This window comes from Colobus angolensis, unplaced genomic scaffold, assembly GCF_000951035.1.
Source record: "Colobus angolensis palliatus isolate OR3802 unplaced genomic scaffold, Cang.pa_1.0 Scaffold108, whole genome shotgun sequence".
Classification (NCBI taxonomy): Eukaryota; Metazoa; Chordata; class Mammalia; order Primates; family Cercopithecidae; genus Colobus; species Colobus angolensis.
In genome coordinates this window covers 6,591,626-6,612,765 of record NW_012111808.1, presented here as the reverse complement: position 1 = coordinate 6,612,765, position 21,140 = coordinate 6,591,626, and the positions used below count along the sequence as shown (strand labels likewise).

Genomic DNA, 21,140 nt, shown 5'->3' with positions numbered 1-21,140 from the left:
GGTCTCCTCTGACTTCCATCTGAAAAGCAGTGTCGTCTGTCACCCTCTATCTGCTTAACATGCTTTATCTTTCTTCATAGCAATGACCAGTAGCTGAAATCACAGGCTCGTGTGTTATCTGTTCCTCCTACCCCAGTGTGGGCTCCGTCAGGGCAGGGACTTTGTACCTCCAGCACATCGGGCAGTGGCTGGGTAAAAGCGCTTGATAAATACTTGCAAGAGGGTCTACTTTCTCCGCAGGACTATATAGCGTGCAAATATCTAATTTAATGGTGGATATCCCTGGTAAGCGGAAAGGGAAGACTGGGGAAAGAGACCTTTTGTAGTTTTTGCAATTTTCAACGTTTACCCTTCTGGAGTTTTTGCAGTTTTTCAAAGGTGTATGCACCATTTTAAATAATTTATTAAACACATTTCAAATAATATAACAAACTAGCTCAAGATATATCATACCACAAAACAAAGCAGATTACACCCCTTCCTTCTAAAAGATTTTGGCTTTCTTAGTTTCTCAGATTATACTTTAATAAGAAACTATGTCCTTTTAAGGGCCTCTTTGTTTCACCCCAGAAATGTCATTATATTAAGAATTTTACTTTTGAAACTCAGACATTACAACTATACATGTGGACCATGCCTTGCCCCACTAGCAGGCCAGGCCCTAAACAGCCTGCCTGGTTCTTGAAGTGGTGCAGACCCTCACACTCAGTGTAGAGTTTCCCACAATTGGCAGAGAGATTGAGCAGATTCAAATCAGATTCCACAAAAGAAAATCATCTTTACTGGTGAGTCTTTTATTTGGACAAGACAAAAACATCTCCACACTGTTCCCTTTTATACAGAAAATGGAACATCTCAAATATATTAGTTTTTCTCTTTTTCAACAGAATTCATTTCAATCTGGTCCCAGGAACTGCTTCTCATTTTAGGATTCACGTTTTAGTAACACATATGCACCCATTATAGCCAAAAGAGCATACTGGAAAGAAAACACAATGGAAAATCACTGTGAGGTCTACAAAGAAATTTGGTCTGTAAATGTATTCAGATGAAGTCCATTAAATACTGGGCTGAGGACAGACTCAAAAGATTACCTCTTCCCCCATGCCTTGTTCTCTAAATGAGCTGTTCATTGCCACATTATGATCAAAAACCCAAATATATACTGATGGACTGAAGATCAGACAACGAACAAACACAGCAAATGCACTGCTTACTCCTACGCAGGTTTCCCATTGTTTGTCAAGTGATTTTTAAAAAAAAATATAGATACACGCCTGTAATCCCAGCACTTTGGGAGGCTAAGGCGGGCAGATTACCTGAGGTCAGGAGTTCGAGACCAGGCTGGCCAACATGGTGAAACCCTGTCTCTACTAAAACTACAAAAATGAGCTGGGCGTGGTGGTGGGCACCTGTAATCCCAGCCACTAGGGAGGCTGAGGAAGGAGAATCACTTGAACCTGGGAGGCGGAGGTTGCGGTGAGCCGAAATTATGCCACTGCACTCTAGCCTGGGTGACAGAGCCAGATTCCGTCCAAAAAAAAAAATACATATATTTACACACACACACACACACACATTTACATATATATGATATATACACACACATATATATACACATATATAGAGAGAGAGAGAGATACCATTTTTGTTGAAGTTGAGAGGTAAGCATTACTAGTTTATGGGACTACTTTTGTGTGTGTATGAAAATTTCCATAATAAAAAGCAACAATTAGATAAATGCCATTTTAGAACATGAACACACGGGGAAAGTAGCTATTTTAAATAATTAATTTAAATGTTACTACTTTAAATGACTACATTAATTTGCGGTTAACTATAGATATTCTGCAGGCCTATTAATGGCAACATGTTTTAAGAAGACTGCCTCTTTACAGTTGCACAAGTAAAAGCTCCAATATTTAACTAAGTAAATAAATATAGACACAAATAAATTCCTACCTTGAATTTTGGATAGTCATTCATTATTATGGTGACCATACCAACATATGGTAAAAACCTAAATTGTGGGATAAAAAGCAAGAGATATAAAAATTGTTTATAACATGATGATGGCAACATCTGAAAATACTATAAATCAGTCTTAGGAAATGAGTCGTACGTGGGAATGCCACTGACCGGGGCTGTAAGGATGTATTCAGCCCTGTCTCAAACAGCTTTATTAGTAAGGAGCATGAGCACTGGCAGCCAGGACAAGTTTTCTAAGTAGGCACTTGAGTTGAGATAGTGATGCTGGTTGTCTTCACTTGCTACAATTAAAATAGTTAAGCCGCTTATACAAAAAGATGAGGCAACTTTCACAAATCTAGTTTTTATTTAGAAGAGAAGATTCAGAGAGCCTATATAAAAACTGCTGTTAGATAAAGCTTTCAAAGCACATGAGGAATGAGTTTGTAATGCAAATAATTATTTTGATTTCCCAGTGCTTGTCAGATATAACAAATAAATGTATTGGGTAGCAAATACAAATGTGAATACCATAACTTATACTCAAATATGATTATGATCCCAGAGAGAGGAGGTTCAGTGCAGAAACCAGCCAATGGTTACGCTGACAAAATTAACAGCAATATGTCATCAGATGGACCCAGGTCTCAATCACCTCTGCTCATGGGAAACCAGGTAACACACCCATAGTACCTTCCAGTCCTTTATAAATTAGTAGCTCCATCCTCTCTCTTATCCAAAGTCTTTCACCAGAGTGTCTAGAAAGACAGGATGGACTAACTGGAAGTCCTCCTGGTCCCCCCGGAGACATTCAAGTGAAAACGCAACAAAGAAAAATGGTTAAAGGAGTAGGAAGAAGCCATAAGCCACAATCTGATTGATAATGCTAAATCTTACAAAATGGTAGCCAGTCTCTCCAGCCTTAAAAAGCTAGTGAGATTTAGGTAAGATAAAAAAAACATTTCTACGTCTGTTCAACATAAAACGGGTTGCTGAGAGGGGAAGGATTCCCTTTTTTGGTTTTTAATGAGGACACATTCTCTGTTATGTCAGTCAGAAGCAGAACTCATTGCTGGACAACTATACAAAGATGAATACTAAAAGATGTATCACAGAAATGTTTCTAGTTACGAAAAATAGGAAATAATCTAAGTGTCCACCAAAAGGGGATTGGTTAAATAAATTTTTATTCACAATAAAACAGCTTGTAGCCACTTAAAAAGATACAGATGTAGATTTGACATGAAAAGCTATTTCCAACTTCCTGCTGGGTGAAAAACCATCAAATTCTAAGTGAAATTATATATATGCATAACACACATAACCAGCCCAGAGAGTATCTACAGCATTCCCTGAAACGTTAAACAGTGGTTATCTCTGGGAGACTTTCTTGTCATGGTTATTTAAAATCCGCAAATAACTAATCTCTCAGTGAGGATTTCTTTTCATTCATTTTTTTAAGAACAAATTTTTTTAAATTTTTATTAATAGAGATGGGGTATCCCTATGTTACCCAGGCTGGCCTTGAACTCCTGGGCGCAAGTGATCCTCCTGCCTTGGCCTCCCAAAGGTGCTGGGATTACAGGTGTGAGCCACTGCGCCTGGCTGGATTTATTTTTAAACAGATTTGAACCCATCATATAGATAATTGGGCTCCGTTTTAGATTTTAGGTCTTTAGGAATTTATAAGTTGTATTTGTCTTCACAGGATAAACGACAACTGCTTAGAATTCTCCTGATATGTCATATTTGTAATTAATGACTCAGCCTATCCATTTAATTTCTTCATTTCTAAGAGTTTTCCATAACCTTCTATATAACTTAAAGGTGAATTCTCACCCTCTTGCTCTTCCCACCACGTCCTTCTTTTCCAGCCAGTTCTGGCCTTCTTTGTACAAGCCTCTATCGTCAACTTCATTATTATCTCCTTTAGTCAGAAATTTGATGTCTCCATTATCTCTGGAAAGCAAAATAATGTCCTCTCAAAAATTATTTTCAGCACAGCATCATTTACAAAAATATTAGTTTATCCAAGACTTTACTGTCAGACAGGAGCATTTAGAAAAACAAAGATAACCTGACCTTCTTTTAGTCTAAGATGACTGCTTAAGACAACCATTCAACTGAAGCACAAATCTAATGACAATTTTGTAGACTTAAATTCCAAAACACTCAAGTAACCGTGACAACAAAAACCATGACCAAGCACAAGGGCAACAATTTGCTTCCAGCACAGCACACAATGAAGAATTCCTTCTCACCACATGGCTTCTGGGAATGACGAATATACTAGGACCTAACATTTTTTTAACCTGCAAACAAGTGTATTCGTGTCATTCATCAGTGGATAAAATCATGTGAATCACCACTGTGCAATTCTTTCAAGTCCAGATTCATAATACACAAAAACACTATTGACAAGGAGCTTTTCCAGGCTCACTTCATTCACTGCCAATCAGAACAGGTCAGAAGTCAGGACATGAAGCTGGTTTAACAACCTGTGCTGGACTTGAACTGTTTTCATTCTTAGACCTCATGGAACAATTTGGTTTTTTGTTTGTGTGTTTGTCTGAGATGGAGTCTTGCTCTGTCACCCAAGCTGAAGTGCCATGTGCCTTCTCAGCTCACTGCAACCTCTGCCTCCCAGGTTCAAGCAATTTTCCTGCCTCAATCTCTGAGTAGCTGGAATTACAGGTGTGAGCCACCACACCGAGGTAATTTTTGCACTTTTAGTAGAGGTGGGGTTTTGCCATGTTGGCCAGGCTGGTCTAGAACTCCTGACCTCAAGTGATCCACCCGCCTCGGCCTCCCAAAGTGCTGGGATTACAGGCATAAGCCACCGCGCCCAGCCTCACAGACCAATTTGTTAACATGGATGATATTCCTCTTCACTCTAGATATAAACTTAATCCTAGATCACACAGATTTGAGCACAAGGTAATTTAAATGCAAGTGTGCTCTAGGCTGTCCTCAGATGTCCTTTTCCTTGCCAAATGCACAATTTGTTACTGCATTATTTCCTTCACCACTGACCATGGTAGTATAAAGTCAAATTTGCAGGGAAACAAGAATCACAAATGGCATAACACCAGTGTGTTAAAGTGACATGTGGGACCCGTTTTAAGCATTCTAAACTGGTGCTCAGATAGCCTTGACTCTAGAAACATAATATTGTAGTATTATGGAGCTGTAAAGAGGGTCTTCTTTCAATAAGACAGATGAAAAAAGAATGCACTATTATAATGCAATAAAACGCCAAAAGCCCCCAAAGATTTGAAACCATATTAAAAAGAGCAAGCTGATTTGCAGACATGGTTATAAAGGAAATCAGGATAAAAATCCTGACAGTCTCTCATAATTCATGCAAATTAGAGCAAATAATCATTTCCTCAACTTGGAACAATTGATCATCTTTAGAAATTAATTGTAAGTCAGTGTAAGTACTGTCACATCATGACTGAGGATGCTTCTTCCTCAGGAATCTAACAGGTAGGCATCAAGTAACCGTTAGCGCAGGACCAGTGTATCAGCACAAGTTGAAACTGGATTGTTTTCATGTTTAGAGTAATGTGAAGTGAATAAATATCAATATCTGTGGGGTACACTTGTGAAGAAGCAGTAAATGGGCCGGGCACGGTTACTCGCGCCTATAATCCCAGCAATGTGGGAGGCTGAGGCGGGTGGATCACCTGAGGTCAGGAGTTCGAGATCAGCCTGGCCAACATGGCGAAACCCCATCTCTACTAAAAATACAAAAAATATAGCCAGGCATGATGGTGCATGCTTGTAGTCCCAGGTACTCAGGAGGCTGGGGCAGGAGAGTCGCTTGAACCTGGGAGGCGGAAGTTGCAGTGAGCGGAGATCACACCATTGTACTCCAGCCTAGGCGACACAGTGAGACTCCATCTCAAAAAAAGAAGCAGTGAATGGAATGGGAATCTAATACCAGATATGTACAAGTAGTTACTTCTCTCACTCAAACACACACACACATACAGAGTAAGAAATGCTCCGTTATTAAAAAATATACCTAGGCATACCTAAATTTAATTCTGACTCATACAGATAAAAATCCATACTAAGCTGCATAAAGGTAAATGAATAACCAAGTATATATGAAATGTAACACTTCTACTAATCATGTGAAGTACTCTCTCATGAGAACTTTATATATTTGAGCAAGAAGTAAATGTTTCCGGTTCCAGAAAAGGATCTTAATAAGTAAGTCATGGCTGGTATTAACAGCAAGGCTGTTTGGGGAGTGGGGGATGTGGCAATGGAAAATTAATGCAGAATATGCAATGACTAAATCATGAGATGAGTTGGGAAAGGAATTTTTATCCATCCAGGACTAATATTACTGCTGAAAATGCCACTTTGGCCAAACACAGAAAAACAGCTAGTTTTTTTGCATTTCAGATTCATATCAAAACCATCCTCTGTTGCGGTGTGACTTGATTTTCTTTGAACTCCTTCAAATAACTACCATGTCATAATATACCACACCTTACATTTGTGCAGCAATTTAAGTTTCTGAATTGCTTTAGTAAACATTAGTTCACTTCATTCTCATAATCACTCTGTGAGTTACTGTGGGTTTAACGACCACAACTCTCATCCTACAGAAAGAGTTACGCTGTTGGTCCAAAGTCACCCAGTGAGAAAATAGCAGAACTCACGACATAATCCTGTGCTTTTACTAGTTTCTAATTAGCCATGAATCTACCAAAAATTTACAAAACAAAACCAAAAAGAAATAAGCCTCTTTACTTTTCATGAACTTTGATTACTCTGTGAACTATTGGAATGTCTCGTCCTTCAACTTTAAAAACAACTATTTCACCAGCTCTGATTGGGTCTTCCCGGAAATTTGTGAGGAACAGGAGGTCTCCTCTGTGAAAGGCCGGCTCCATACTGCCACTAGAAAGAAGCACAAAGTCAGTATTAGCATTACCCTGTGTCCAAAAGGTGATCAGAATAAACATGTCAGAGGTGAAACTCAATAGTCAAGTAGGTCTCAGGAGCTATAAAACAAGCCACTGCAGCTTCCTTCTGACTGCTCAAGGTAGTAACATGTGCGAAAGGAAATGACTTCTACTGACATTTATGTGTCATGAGCACTGGCAGAACCCTCTGCAGTTTGTATCAGGTAGAAAAGAAACCAGGATTAACGTCAACTCTGAAGTAAAAGCTACCAATTTTTAGCTTTCAAAAAAGTCCTGCATTTACAAATATAGTACCGTTTTCCTCCAGAACTGCAGACTTACAGCTAATCATCTAGGGCAATCCTTTCGTTTTAGAGCAGATCCCCAGCACTTAGGATACTGCAATACTTACTTAAGAAATGAGCCGGGCGCGGTGGCTCAAGCCTGTAATCCCAGCACTTTGGGAGGCCGAGACAGGCGGATCACGAGGTCAGGAGATTGAGACCATCCTGGCTAACATGGTGAAACCCCGTCTCTACTAAAAAAATACAAAAAACTGGCCGTGCGAGGTGGCGGGTGCCTGTAGTCCCAGCTACTCAGGAGGCTGAGGCAGGAGAAGGCGTAAACCCGGGAGGCGGAGCTTGCAGTGAGCTGAGATCCGGCCACTGCACTCCAGCCTGGGCAACAGAGTGAGACTCCGTCTCAAAAAAAAAGAAATGAGGAACACATGAAAGCACTTGGGGAGCACGACCCACCCTGATGCCAAACTGAAGCTGGGACAAAATGGGAACCCAAGTCCTTTGCCTCCTGCAGCAGCAGGAGAACATGGTGGAGAATTTCACCATATTCTACAAAAGCCCAATTCCAACAAACATGGACTGGGTTATTGTGGAAGTCAATAAACAATTCCACATGATACCAATTTAAACCTGTGCCAAAATCTTTGGTGGATTCAAAGTAAATTGCAATATGCTGGAAGCTAAAATTTGAAAAGTTCATTTTATATATATATATAAAATATATATATATTATATACACACACACACATACATATGTGTGTGCTAATTCTTTGCTTTAATACGTGAGAGAATAAGACCTAGAAACACAGGGGGCTGTGCAACCAAGGACGAGTAACGGCTGCTGAGCAGGAAGAACCTGAGGAGAATGAACCACTGAAGCTCCGTGGAGCTCTAGCGGAAACAAAGAAAACCCTCCCAACAAGAGTTTGGGAAGCTCGCCCTCCTTCCCTCCAGCCTGGCGCACCTCGAACATCTCGGCAGGTGCAGAAGGTGGCAAGGAGAAATGCAGCCTGTCAAACCAGTGCCACTAAGTATAGTCATGGATGAAGCATTCAAAATCAGCCAATCTGAATGCCAGGGGAAAAGGGCTAGAAATACAACTGACTTAAGAGAAAACATCAGAGTCAATAAATTTGAGTTTGTTCTGTCCCCCAATATGAAATTCTGTTTTGTCTTCTTCTGAAAATAAAACGTAATTGTTTCAGGGTTAAAAAAAAAAAAAAAAAAGCTAAAATGCTTAAGATAATTTCTTCATCTGTGGCCTCATCTTTACTCCTTCAACAAAATTCCTGAAGATACAGTGGGAAGATGTTGACAGAAAAGTAACGGTGTAAGAGAACTGCAGCTGGGAAAAGATCCCTGCACAGACGACAGAGGCCACAGGTGTCCTGAGGGTGGACATCAAGGGTCACTCTCATGTCCTATCAGGAGAGCAGTTCTTTTCAATGTTTCACTAATATCAATGTCTACTTGCTTTCCTCATGGGCCAGATTCCCCGAAAAACCACACATCCCTTAGGGATGTCATTGGTGTATGTTGACAAACCAAATTGCTTTAACATTACAAAGGATGCTTTTAAAAAAAAAAAAAAAAAAAAAAACAGTCCCTAAGTGCAGCAATCTCACACTAGCTCCTGTGTGAAAGTGTGTCTGTGAAATCTGAGGAGGGCCAGGAAATCTCAGATCTAGTGTTGGTTCTGCCAAAAGTTACTGGGAGATGCTTGAGGCCTGGCCTCATTGGGCCTCAGGGCCTCAGGTTCCTTGTCTGTTAAAGGAGAGGGTCCATCTAAATTTGAGGTTTTAAATTCCTTCTTCTTTAAAAAAAAAAAGCCTTAAAATCCTTCCTTCACATGAACTCTTACCAGGAAGTGTAACCACATAAAACACATAAGCGTGGAACTGTTACATGTGAAGCAAGGCTAAGGTTTCCTGAATCCATGAGTGTACTTCCCTTCTCCCCACTCCTAATCTACCCACCCCAACGCTAGGGGCCTCCCTAAAGCACAGTGTGAACACGAGTGGGTCGGAGGTCCCACAGCTCTGCTGTGAGCTAGGCTGTCCTCAGTCTTCTAAATTCACGAAAACTCCATCTCTAGAAGTGTGCCCCTTGGCCAAGCACATGAGGGCGGCCTGGTGGGGCGTGGATCATGGCTATGGCCCCACAAGGTGGTGGCAAGGCCCGGTGGAGGGAAAGGGCACTGGTATGGGAGCTAAGAGCCCTATGTTCTGGCCTCGGCTCCTGCACTGGTAAGCTGTGACTCTGCCCAAGTTACTGCCACAGCCCACCATGCCACCTTGAAAACAACAGATTTGATGACCTAAGACACACCAGACAGCATCTTGAAGCACCTACTAGTTCCCAAACACGGCCATTTGATTTCAAATTGATGTGAAGTTTTTCCCCTTGGATGGCTTTATGGCTGTGTGAAGTTAACTCTAGTGGTAACTTTTCTAAAATAAACATGCTGTACTTTTATAAGCCTCATAGTCTCAAGAAGATAGTAGCCATCAATACACCAGTATTACTGAAGAAGCTTGAAAAAAATACTAGACACAATGCTACGCACTGGGGATACAGACGCCCTGCCTGTTTGGTACGAAGAAAATGAAGTAACATTTTTAGTTGTGTTTAAAAATCAATTTGTATAGAAATAATGCATGAATACCATATTATTAAATTGTCATTTGAAATGGATTAGGTGCACGAGCATCAACATGGTTAAAGCTCTAAAATGTCTACTAAGAAAGATAAGATTTTTCAAAAGCCAGAAAAAAAGAAACATTCTCAAAATAGGTATCAATAAAGACTAATAATTTATCCAATTAAAATCTTGAATTTCAGCTGTCATACAGGTTTTCACTTAAGGCTGCCCCGCTCCTCAGACCCAGGGCAGCCTTGTGATGGAGGCTTTGGCTGGAGGCCAGCCTGGGGGGACCTACCTCAGCACCACCACGATGGGGCTTTCGCTGCCGGTGAGCACGATCAAGCCTTTCCATATCATGAGGGCAGAAGACACAATCATGGCGAAGTTTAAAACCTGGTAATAGAGCTGGAATGAGAAAGAGGAACCACAGTGAAAACCAATAGCAGAAGACCCACCACCCTGAAGGTGGAGATGCACTTATCAAACTTTTCCAAAGACACGATTTTAGGACAGGAAACTAACACAAGGTACAAAATTCTGCAGTATTTCAACTTTTGTCCCTGGAAAGAGCCTGGCAAATCTCTCTCCTTAAGTGAGAGAGAGGGGAGGAAAAAAAGAGCAAACTGTGAGGCCTGTCTTATTAAAGCCTCAAGGAGGCCCTCATCACCTCTTCGGGATTTCCTAGCGCCTTGTACCCTAGAGAGTTCCGCTACTCAAGGCCTGCCACCAGAGCCTCCCGATGAAGACCATTCCCAGACACAGTGCAGCATGGTGAGCACAGGTCTCACCCAGATCCGCACACTGTGGATTCACCTAGAACTACCTTTAGCCTCAAACGGAAGCTTCCGAGTCCTATAGTGCTTGGCAATGAGATCATCCTGCATCTAAAAATGACATTTTAAAACCAGTGAACAGAAACTCTAAACATCTTAATGTTTAAATTTTTCATAAATGTTTTAAAAGGTAAATAACAAATATTTGGTTAAGAGCACAGGTGGGGCTGGGCACAGTGGCTCAGGCCTGTAAACCCAGCACTTTGGGAGGCTGAGGCAGGCAGATCACGAGGTCAGGAGATCGAGACCATTCTGGCTAACACAGTGAAACCCCGTCTCTACTAGAAAATAGAAAAAAAAATTAGCCAGGCATAGCGGCGGGCGCCTGTGGTCCCATCTACTTGGGAGGAGGCTGAGGCAGAAGAATGGCATGAACCCGGGAGGCGGAGCTTGCAGTGAGCCGAGATCGCACCACTGCACTGCAGCCTGGGCAACAGAGCGAGACTCCGTTACAAAAAAAAAAAGAGTACAGGTGGGTGGGTCACACAAGTTAACGCATAAGCACTAGTTATATAGCTCTGAGAAGGAGGTAGAAGCCCACCCACTCTACCTCAGACCACTGCGTTTAGACCCACTGGGCTTGCCTCGCTCCTTGCAGCATGGCACAAGCTGAAGCACAGGCTCTTCCTTGCTGACAGCTGCCTGCTGCACCTGCCAACTCCTAGTGACTAAAGGAGAAAACAACACCTGCCCATGTGCCAACACCCTGTCGGGCTGGAGCTGACCTGTCAGCCCAAACATCTGCCTTCCTTCCAGGCACAACAGGGACTAACGCTGCTGTGGCTAGGACCACTCAAAATCAAAGCCCCTCATGGCATCGCCAGCACCGCCCGCCAGGGAGGCTCCTTACTTTGGTACCTGCCTCAATCTTCCTCTTCACAACCCCTGCAGTTGTTGGGGTGATCTGCAGAGCCAGGTGGGTGGTCCATCAACACTGTGCTATCTCAATTCTTGGGCCCCCATCCACATCTCCAAAGATCTTCCCTCCACTGGGGCCACCCACTCTCAGCAACACACGCTGGAACCAAAATGGCTCTATCCCCACGTGGGTCTATCCCCACTGCTTCAATGACCCCCTTCCACCGGGCCGCAGGTGCCTATTCTCCTGGCACCTGTGCTCACCTCTGTGTATACCTCAGGACCCATGTTCTGTCAGGTCCTTCACCCCTCATTTCTGTTTTTCTACCCTCAGCATGCAGTGTGCACAGTCACTTATAGGGTGGGAGCCACAACCCTACCAGGCCTGGCAGCCCTTCCTCCAGAGATTTCTGTTCCCCTCTCCAAGGAATGAACTCCCAAACCTCTGCTGAGGAAGGTGAGGCCTCTGGATGGAAGACAGGAGAGCGAGGGGTCTCACTGCTTCTATGCTTTTCTACCCAATCAAATTTATTTCAGCCCTATCTCCCCTTCGCCTCCAGTTCTGGGGACACCAATTCCTGGGCCTCTGAGGACTCTCTCTGCCTCACAAACCTGAAGAGCCACAGCCTCCCCCAGTGCCGCTCAGATCCTGGCTTTCTCGGGCTGTGCCAGTTCCCATTCTTCCATCTGTTTTCCAGCTTCTAGTATTTGGCTGATCTTGTTTCCTTTCCCGGGCATATCCTGGAGTAACTGATAACTTCTAAAACTTCCTTGCTATTAATATAGTTTTAGTGTTTTGGAGGCAGTGATGTTAGACAAGTTAGATCCTACCTTAGCTCCCTACCAGCTTTCCAGAACATCCTTTTGAATTAAGTTTGGAGTGAGGACCTGGATCACATGGCTCTGGGCAACATCATTTTCCTCCATTATCCAAATTTAATTTTAACTGAGATGGAATGTGGTGGTATGAACTCTTTTTGAGCACTGAGTACAATTTAAAATACAGTTTTAAACACAGTTTAAATACAGTTTAAAATACAAAAGGCCGGCCGGGTGCGGTGGCTCAAACCTGTAATCCCAGCACTTTGGGAGGCTGAGACGGGCTGATCACGAGGTCAGGAGATCAAGACCATCCTGGCTAACACGATGAAACCCCGTCTCTACTAAAAAATACAAAAAAAATTAGCTGGGCGAGGTGGCGGGCACCTGTAGTCCCAGCTACTCAGGAGGCTGAGGCAGGAGAATGGTGTAAACCCAGGAGGCGGAGCTTGCAGTGAGCTGAGATCCAGCCACTGCACTCCAGCCTGGGCGACAGAGCGAGACTCCATCACAAAAAAAATAATAAATAAATAAATAAATAAATAAATACACAAGGCCTGGAAAAGTCAGGCTGAAAGAGACACTCAGGAAGTTCAAATAGAGACTTCCCAGGTGGTTCTATGTGGTTCTGACTTCTGGGTGTATGGACCGTTCTTTACAGCAGCAGTGTGCAAGCATCAGTGTGCACTAGGATCAGCTGGCGATGCCTGAGGACTGCACTTCAGACACATTCCCAGGCGACAGGAAAGCTGCTGGCGTGGGAATCACAGCTGAGAACCACTGCTCTATACCATTGGTTCTCAACCTTGGCTGCACCTTAGAATCATCGGGGAAGCCCTGGAAAGTCCATGCCAGACCAGCTGGATCGCTGGGAGGGGTGGGGGTGATTCTGAGGTGCAGTGAAAGTTGAATCATGGCTCCTCCTCCCATCAGCTAAAGACTCTCCCATCGCAAACCCTTCCTCCACCTCACATCCTCCTCCAGCTTTCACACTCTCTCTTCTCCTTCACAGCTCTTCTCAAAACAGTGTCTACCCCAAGTTGCTCCCCTTCTTCACCATCTATATTCAGTCCTCAACCTACATAATCAGTCACATGCTCACTAAATCCAAAGGGTAACTTTCGGCCCTCACCTTACCTGACCCTCCAGCAGCTCTCAACACACATGATCATTTCTTCAAACCCTTGGCCCCTGCCTTCCAGGATGGCATGCCATCCACTTCTGACCACTTTCTTGTCTTCCTGCCAGTTGCTCTTCCTCCACCTGAACCTCCTCCTCTACCTGAATGCTGGCATTGGTCCCATCATGCTAACTACTCCCAATTCAGAGACTTCCAACTGCCTACCTGATGTTTCCACTCAGATGTCTTTAAAGACACCTCCTGCTCAACATGTCAAAATTAAACTTACCTTCTCCAGAAGCTTTCAGTGCTAGTGATCCTTCTCTCAGCAAATGACATTATTCGCCCTGCTGTTTGGAGCCACCCCATACCCATTCATTCTATACATTCTGGCTTTCCAAACATGTCTGGAGTTTGTACAGTTCTCTCTATTCCCACTGCCGCCACTCTCATAATATCACCAACGGGGCCCATCAGGCTGCTGTGACAGCCTCATGACAGGTCTCCTAATGCCCATGCACACCTCTTCCGATCCATTCTCTGTGCTACAGTCAGGGCAGTCATGCGCCACTTTATGACAGACACATTCTGAAAAATGCATTGTTAGGTGATTTTATTGTTGTCTGAACATCATAGAGTGTACTTATACAAACCCAGATGGTGTCGCTTACTATACCCCTAAGCTATACAGTGTAGCCTATTGCTCCTAGGCTAGAAACCTGTACAGCTTGCTACTGTATTGAATACTACAGGCGACTGTAACACACTCCTAAGTATTTGTGTAACTAAACAGAAAAGGCAGAGTAAAAACATGGTATAATTTTATGGGACCACCATCGTGTATGTGGTCCATCATTGACAGAAACATCGTTATATGGTGCTTGACTGTACTGGTTTTCAAATGCACATCTGGTCACCTGGTCATGTCTATGCCCTGCCTAAAGCCCTTTGATTATATCCCACTACTCTGAGGATGAAGACTAAACTACAGTATGGCCTCTAACGCCCTGTCTGATATATCCCCCCAGCCCCACTTCAGCTGCTGAAGCTCACCTCACCCCAGCTGCACTGGTGGTACTGTCCATGCTTCCACCTCACATGCTTCTTTCCACCCCAGGTCCTTCATCCAGAAGGCTCCCTCCCTGGACCCCTCAGTTTACCAACACTCACCTTTACATCCACCTTTAAATGCCAGTGCCCAACAGAACCCTGCCCTGACCGGCTAGACCAGAAATCAGCAAACTTTTTGTGTAAAGGGTTAGACAGTAAATATTTTATGTTTACGGGTCACATAGTCTCACTGAAACTACCAGCCCTGCCAATGTAGCGGGAAGGCAGCCATAGACAATATGTAAAAGAAAGAGCATGGCTGTGTGCCAATAAAACTTTACAAAAACAGGTGGTGCAATGGGGTTTGCCAACCTCCACTCTGGCCAGCCTAGGTCTTCCTATTACATATTCTCACTGCATCCTGTATTTCTTAATATCGTTCATCAGCATCATAATTAAGCATGTAATTACCTAATGTGTCTTTTGCACTAGACTTTACATTCCACAAAAGTAGGCATCATTTCAGCCTTGCTCATAGCTGTATCCTCAAGATTCAACACGGGCTTGGCAAAAAGTTAAGTATTCAATTTGTTGAATAAATAGTGGTAAAATAACCATCTTTAATGGTGAGTGCAGGTTGAGAATTATGGCCCGAAGACATTCATTACAGTCTTAATTCTAATAATGTGGAAAAGGCAATAAATGAGCAACAATAGGGAAATAACTGAGTAGAAAATGGGGCCAGGTGCAGTGTAGCTCATGCCTGTAATCCCAGTACTTTGAGATGCCGAGGTGGGCAGATAATCTGAGCTCAGGAGTTCAAGACCAGCCTGGCCAACATGGTGAAACGCCAACTCTACTAAAAATGCAAAAATTAGCCAAGCATGGTGGCACATGCGCCTGTAATCCCAGCTACTCGGGAGGCTGAGGCACAAGAATCTCTTGAACCTGGGAGGTGGAGGTTGCAATGAGCCGAGATAGCATCATTGCACTCCAGCCTGGGTGACAGAGCAAGACTCCATCTCAAAAAAAAAAAAAAAAAAGAAAAGGAAAAGAAAATGGCAGATTAGTCCACTATTTAAAACAATGCATAAAGAACTTAATGGGAGTGGATGAGAAAGTGGGTTGGGTTAGGGGAGGAAAATAAAAAGAAAGTTTAATGACATGACCAAACACAGTATGTTGAGTGAAAAATGTAAGCTGCAGTAGGAGCTCACCAAACGATAAAACAAACACAAAGAGATGCCCCAAGACGCTGAGAGGCTATTTTAGGATAGTGAAATTATGAGTCATTGACTCTTCTTCTTTAAACTATTCTCTATTCTGAAAACGTATTCTGAAGGATACAACTGAAAGTGAGGACATGAGTGAATTAAGATAATTGTTAGTGTATTTGGTGCAATAAATCAAAATAGGAACATAAATATAATTCAACATTAAAGTTACACCCTTTTTTATTTTTTATTTTTTGAGATGGAGTCTCACTCTGTTGCCCAGGCTGGAGTGCAATGGCGTGATCTCTGCTCACTGCAACCTCCGCCTCCCTAGCTCAAGCGATTCTCCTGCCTCAGCCTCCCGAGTAGCTGGGATAATAGGTGTGCGCCACCACACCTGGCTAATTTTTATATTTTTAGTAGAGACAGGGCTTCACCATGTTGGCCAGGCTGGTGTCGAACTCCTGACCTCAAATGATCCACCCGCCTCGGCCTCCCAAGGTGCTAGGATTACAAGCGTGAGCCACTGCACTCAGCCTACACACCATTTTTTAAAGCAACTTGGCTACTGTGTCAATAGCAAATTATGAAACTATCATTATATTCCCAGGAGACTGAAAAATGAAAACTGGAGTGCTAAGCAGATGTTGTCAAAGTGTTGGGCTATAATACGTTAAACCATTGCTTCTTCTGGTTACATGGATTAAGTTTTTTAGTGGTCGTTTCTAAGATTTTAGTGCACCTGTCACTGGAGCAGTGTGCACTGTACCCAATATGTAGTCTTTTATCCCTCATCAAATGAAGAATATTTACCAGAAAGTTGCCATGAAACAATCAAAGTCTTTACACCATTTCACCGTAAGCTCAAAGAGCATAACGGAAAAAATCAAAAATCACAAAGCAAATATTTAAGAATGCAAAGAAGTGAGCATTTAGAAGAGATAAAAAAAATTCATGTCTTCATTCAATAAATATTGAGTGTCCAACAACAACAACAACAACAAAACACTGCTTCTAAAGTAAAATCAGCCTTACAAGTCACGTCACACTAAAGCAGAAGTTGTTCACTGGAATTCACATTCAAAAACCTCCCCAGCTGCTCTGCCTGACTTAAAGGACTTGATAAATAACCACTGTTTCATAATGAATTACATATCCAATTAGAAAAGCCCCAAACCATGGTTTTAAACAAAGATTGCTGTTTTTAAACAAGGTTTCAAGCCATCTGGCTCCACCCTGATAAAAGCAAATTATAAAATCTTGCCACTTATCCAGTAAAGACCTCGTACCAAGAATATATTTTCCCGTATAATTTCCCAAGCTTGAAAAGTTCAGTAAGGGGAAGCAAAATCAATTCCTCAAAAAAACTTCCTTTGAGCAAACCATCTACCTGCTAAGGAAATGCCCAAATACACAAAAATCTAAAAATCAAACTAAGAAACCACAGACCATACTTGCAACACCTTAAGAAACCTACTATTCAGATTCTAGGCTTAAAATCCTGGAATCCAGAAAAGTAATTTTGACTGAACTCCTGACAAGCTGACTGGGGTCTAAAAAAACAAAACCACCACCATGTTTCACAGGTGCTTTTGTTGTTGTTCACCTTTGCCTACCAACTTTGTATGCTCAGCACTTAATGAGCATACAAAGTGTAGAAGTAAGTCCACACTCAGTCATTGTCAACCAAAGATGAAACAGCCAATGTCTAAGAGTCTTAAGCAAACATTTCAGACCAAATATTCTGGCTGACAGCAGCAGCACTGCCAGTAGCTGTATTTCCTCCTCTCTTCCTCACTGCAGAAACAAAGAGCCCTTGTCTTGCATGTGGGTCCTGCTTTAATAGTAAGCAGGGGCAGCAGAGAAAGAAGGTCCTGCTTTCAAGACTGGTGGAGCATGCAGGCCTGACAAGGTGTCGTAAGATGCTATTTTGGAGGGAAGAAGAGGAACAACAACAACAAAAAAGGCAAACGGACAAAGCTTTTTTAAAAAGTACTGAGAAGCAGTAGATTTGAGCTTGCTGAATTTTAATTAGAAGACTAGCAAAACAGGCAATACAGCCAGCTACTGGCAGGCCTTATCATTGAGAGCAAAAAACACACTCATCTTTCAAAGGGCAAAGTGGTTTAGGGATCAATACACTCATCAGAGGGCCTTTTCTGACAGTCTGCAATTACAGCCATCAGTAGTCAGTACTAATTTTAGAGACATTTTAAAAACCCAGCCATTAAGTCTAAATTTTTAAACAAAGCTCTGCTTCCTGGAGGGTATTCTTGTGAACAGCATCAATGCTCAGGACATTAGCAGTTACTTTTTTAAGCTGGTGATAATCTCTACTACAACTCATCTTCCAGAAACAGGAGTATATCAGCTGTGCACACCTAGACACTACCACATCCTAAACACGGTTGATGAAATAGAAATTATCAAACTTTCCCACACGACTGCACTAGTCTGAAATTTTACTTGGGGGAGGGGGAGGAGAGTGAGAGGGAAAAAACACATATGCCCTAAGGGAGTAGTTGTGACCTCCCGTGGGCACCACCCCACATCTCAACTGATGGAGCAAATGAAACTGGATGCCCTCAAAATAATGAGGATTAATACCATTTTCAAAGACAATCAAAATCCCTTGGTTGGAAGGTCCCATTTTTCTTAGCACAATGTATTAGTAGTAATAGTGGCACTAGTATCCACCGTGATATTTAGGCCCTACAGGTCCCCCAAATTCTCTACCTAGAAGCTTACATAATCGTATTTTTCCTGACTGAGAGGGCTTCCTTTCCAATCCCTACTCACTCTTAACCTTATAGTGAAGAGATAAGGACCCAAAGACAGTGATGATGGCCAATAAGTGGCTAAGGAGAGAGCAAGAGGAACGTTTTCCTCTGAGGTCTTCTCAGAAAGGAGAGGGAATTCAACCACTCCAGCTGCCCAAAGACCCTACACTGCCTCCTATATTCATAGTGCAGCCAGAATGATGGCTTCCAACATCTTGGAAGTTAGAGAAGGCTTCTGGAATCCCGCTGGAAACACGGGTTGAGTCCACAATGATTGCGCACCGCTTGTGAGCTCTCTAGGCACAATGAGCATTACTGAGTCCCGACCCACGGTCAGGGGAAAAACAACTGCCCAGGTTGGAAAGAGACTGCTTTGGGAGGCGTCGCTGGACAGCTCCCATTGTAGGAAAGTTCTTCCCTCTCAGAGCCTGCCTTTCTGCCACTTCCACCCGCAGGCTGTCAGGCCTCTGAAGCCCCACAGAGAAATCGGTTCTCTCTTCACCGGGTGGCCCTTCAAATACGCGCAAACAGCTGTCGCTCACATAGTCAACTCTCCCACAAGCGTGGCTGTGGCTTTCTCACCCACATTTGACATTCCATGGCACGGGGTTTCTCTTCTCCCCTTTCCTACACCCTCCCCTAATTGTGCTCTTGTCAGGGCAAGGAAGTGCACACCCGTGCCCACACGTGGCCGTAGAACCCAGGGCCTGAGAGCCCAGCGCGGGAGCTTCGGGTGGCCGCCCGGCCGCAGTCACTGGGAGCTGCCCTTCCCGGAGCCCTGCACTGGAAGCCCCGACTCCCCGCAAGCACAGCCGGTCCCGGCCTGGGCGCGCTCACCACCCGCCTCAGTCACCTGGCGCTTGTTCATCTTCCTCAGGTCCCCGAAGATGTCCAAACCGGACGCGGGGAGATGCGCCCCGACGGCGCCCGCGCGTACCATGGCGGGGTCTCCGGGGACCTAGCGGCCAGCCGGCTCTGGATGTCACAGACGGCAGCTGAGCACCTGCCGGCCCCCGCCCACCGGCCCCGCGTCCTTGCGTCCACGTGACCGGCGACTCGCTTGGGCGTCTGGGAATCGTAGTCTCGCTAGTCTTGGGCACTGGCCAGCCAGGAAGGAACCTGAAGGAAGAAAACTACCACTCCCAGAATGCCGCGGAGCGGGCACCTCGGCCAGTGAAGACCCAGGGCTCCTAGGGAGGGCAGCGACAGGGCTCCGGAGCCTTGTCCGACCCTTCGGAGGGAACGTCGAGCAGCGAGTGACCCCGCATACCTCGGGGCCAACTCGGGGAAGGACTACTCAAGAGAAGCCGAATTTCCCGACTCTGGTCAGGCGCCAAGAGGACACCTAACTCCCGCTCGCAAATCACCTAGCCGTGTATCTTGGCTATTGGATGACTGCAGCGAGGAAAGGTGGTGCCTCTACGCTGGGGGCGGGCTGAACCGAATTGGGGCAGGGCCTAAAGATGGACGTGAGGTGGGCGGGGCTTGGAAGAGGTTGGACTTTGATGCCGCTGAATTCTGCGTTTTGAGTGGTACCACTTGAACGCAAGGAAGTATCTTTGAATGCCTTGACCACAGTTGGGTTGCAATGGATATTAATTAAATGAATACATAACCACCTAATTTCATACACGAGAAAGCAGAGGCCTAGAAAGGTTCATTGACGTGGCCAAGGTTAAGTGGAAATGAGTCTGGAATAGAACTCAAAGTTTTAAATTTAGAAGTCCTAGATCATCACAATTCTGATCCTAGATTACCTTTGGTTCATTCACTCGTTTATGCATTATTTATTGTATTTATTTATCCACAAATCTTTATGGAGCACCTACCATGCACCTGGCCTTGTTCTAGGCACTTGAGAAACATCAGTGAACAAAACAAGCAAAGATTCTTGCCCTCATGAAGCTTATATTCTACCGAAGACAGATATAATAGATAATTTATACAGTACCTAAAGGATGGAGGTGCTATGACAACAGGAAAAGCAGATAAGTTGAATAGGGAGGTCTGGGGGAAAGGATCAGGTTGCAATTTAAAATATACCAGAAGCTGACTTACCATGAAGCTAATGAAAGGTAAGTTTTGGGTCCCTTCAGTTTCAAAGGTGTTTTCCAAGGCGTGGGAGAAACTTAACCACAGAATGTGTAAAATTTTCAAAAACAAGTTATTGCAATTGCCATTGGTCGAGAGTTCTGTTTCTTTGCATTCCAACTTCACCTCTATTACATTTCCCCTCCTGTTGGAGGAACAAGGAGAATTTTGGGGATCCAGCTAAGGAGGAAACGAGTTGGAGATACGTTTAGTTTGAGTTTGGTGAATATATTTATGTGATTCACGGTCTTTCCTGCCATCCTGGTGTAAAAAATGGCTTCTGGGAATACTGCCATCCACTGTGCCACCTCACCTGGCACCGTGGCAGGGAGTCACACTGGAAGTGGCATCTGATATGAAAGTGTTCTGCAGCACCTGGCCTTGGAAGTATGTGGGTAGGAGAGAAAAACTAAGGTTTGAAATGTACAGATTCAGAAGCTAGTCTGTGTAAAATTCTTCCAAATATCAGATGTATAAAATTGTAAGTGGAAGACACAGTGCTTAGTACATGGGAAGATATGGTGACAGTTAACACTGTC

General features: G+C 43.7%; 1 protein-coding gene across 4 annotated transcripts; it reads right to left on the bottom strand.

The window, feature by feature from the left end:
• Positions 1 to 773: 773 nt before the first annotated feature.
• On the bottom strand, positions 774 to 19,920 carry SEC11C (SEC11 homolog C (S. cerevisiae)). Of its 4 annotated transcripts, XM_011949325.1 has the most exons (6): positions 19,364 to 19,920; positions 10,132 to 10,241; positions 6,739 to 6,888; positions 3,808 to 3,927; positions 1,963 to 2,020; positions 777 to 979 (listed from the first exon to the last, which is right to left on the bottom strand). In XM_011949325.1, exons 1-6 carry the CDS (start codon positions 19,448 to 19,450, stop codon positions 926 to 928), a joined length of 579 nt encoding a protein of 192 aa, XP_011804715.1. In that variant the 5' UTR covers positions 19,451 to 19,920; the 3' UTR covers positions 777 to 925. The 4 variants fall into 4 exon arrangements, with proteins under 4 accessions (XP_011804737.1, XP_011804715.1, XP_011804720.1 ...); XM_011949347.1 differs by lacking the exon at positions 6,739 to 6,888 and having other exon boundaries at positions 774 to 979; XM_011949330.1 differs by lacking the exon at positions 1,963 to 2,020 and having other exon boundaries at positions 779 to 979.
• Positions 19,921 to 21,140: the final 1,220 nt, after the last annotated feature.

Coding starts and splice junctions, on each gene's coding strand:
- SEC11C (XM_011949325.1), bottom strand. CDS start 19,450: ATGGTACGCGCGGGCGCCGTCGGGGCGCATCTCCCCGCGTCCGGTTTG. Junction 10,242..19,363: donor GGAAGATGAACAAGCGCCAG/GTGACTGAGGCG, acceptor TTCTCATTCCAG/CTCTATTACCAGGTTTTAAA. Junction 980..1,962: donor ATGACTATCCAAAATTCAAG/GTAGGAATTTAT, acceptor TTTTCTTTCCAG/TATGCTCTTTTGGCTATAAT.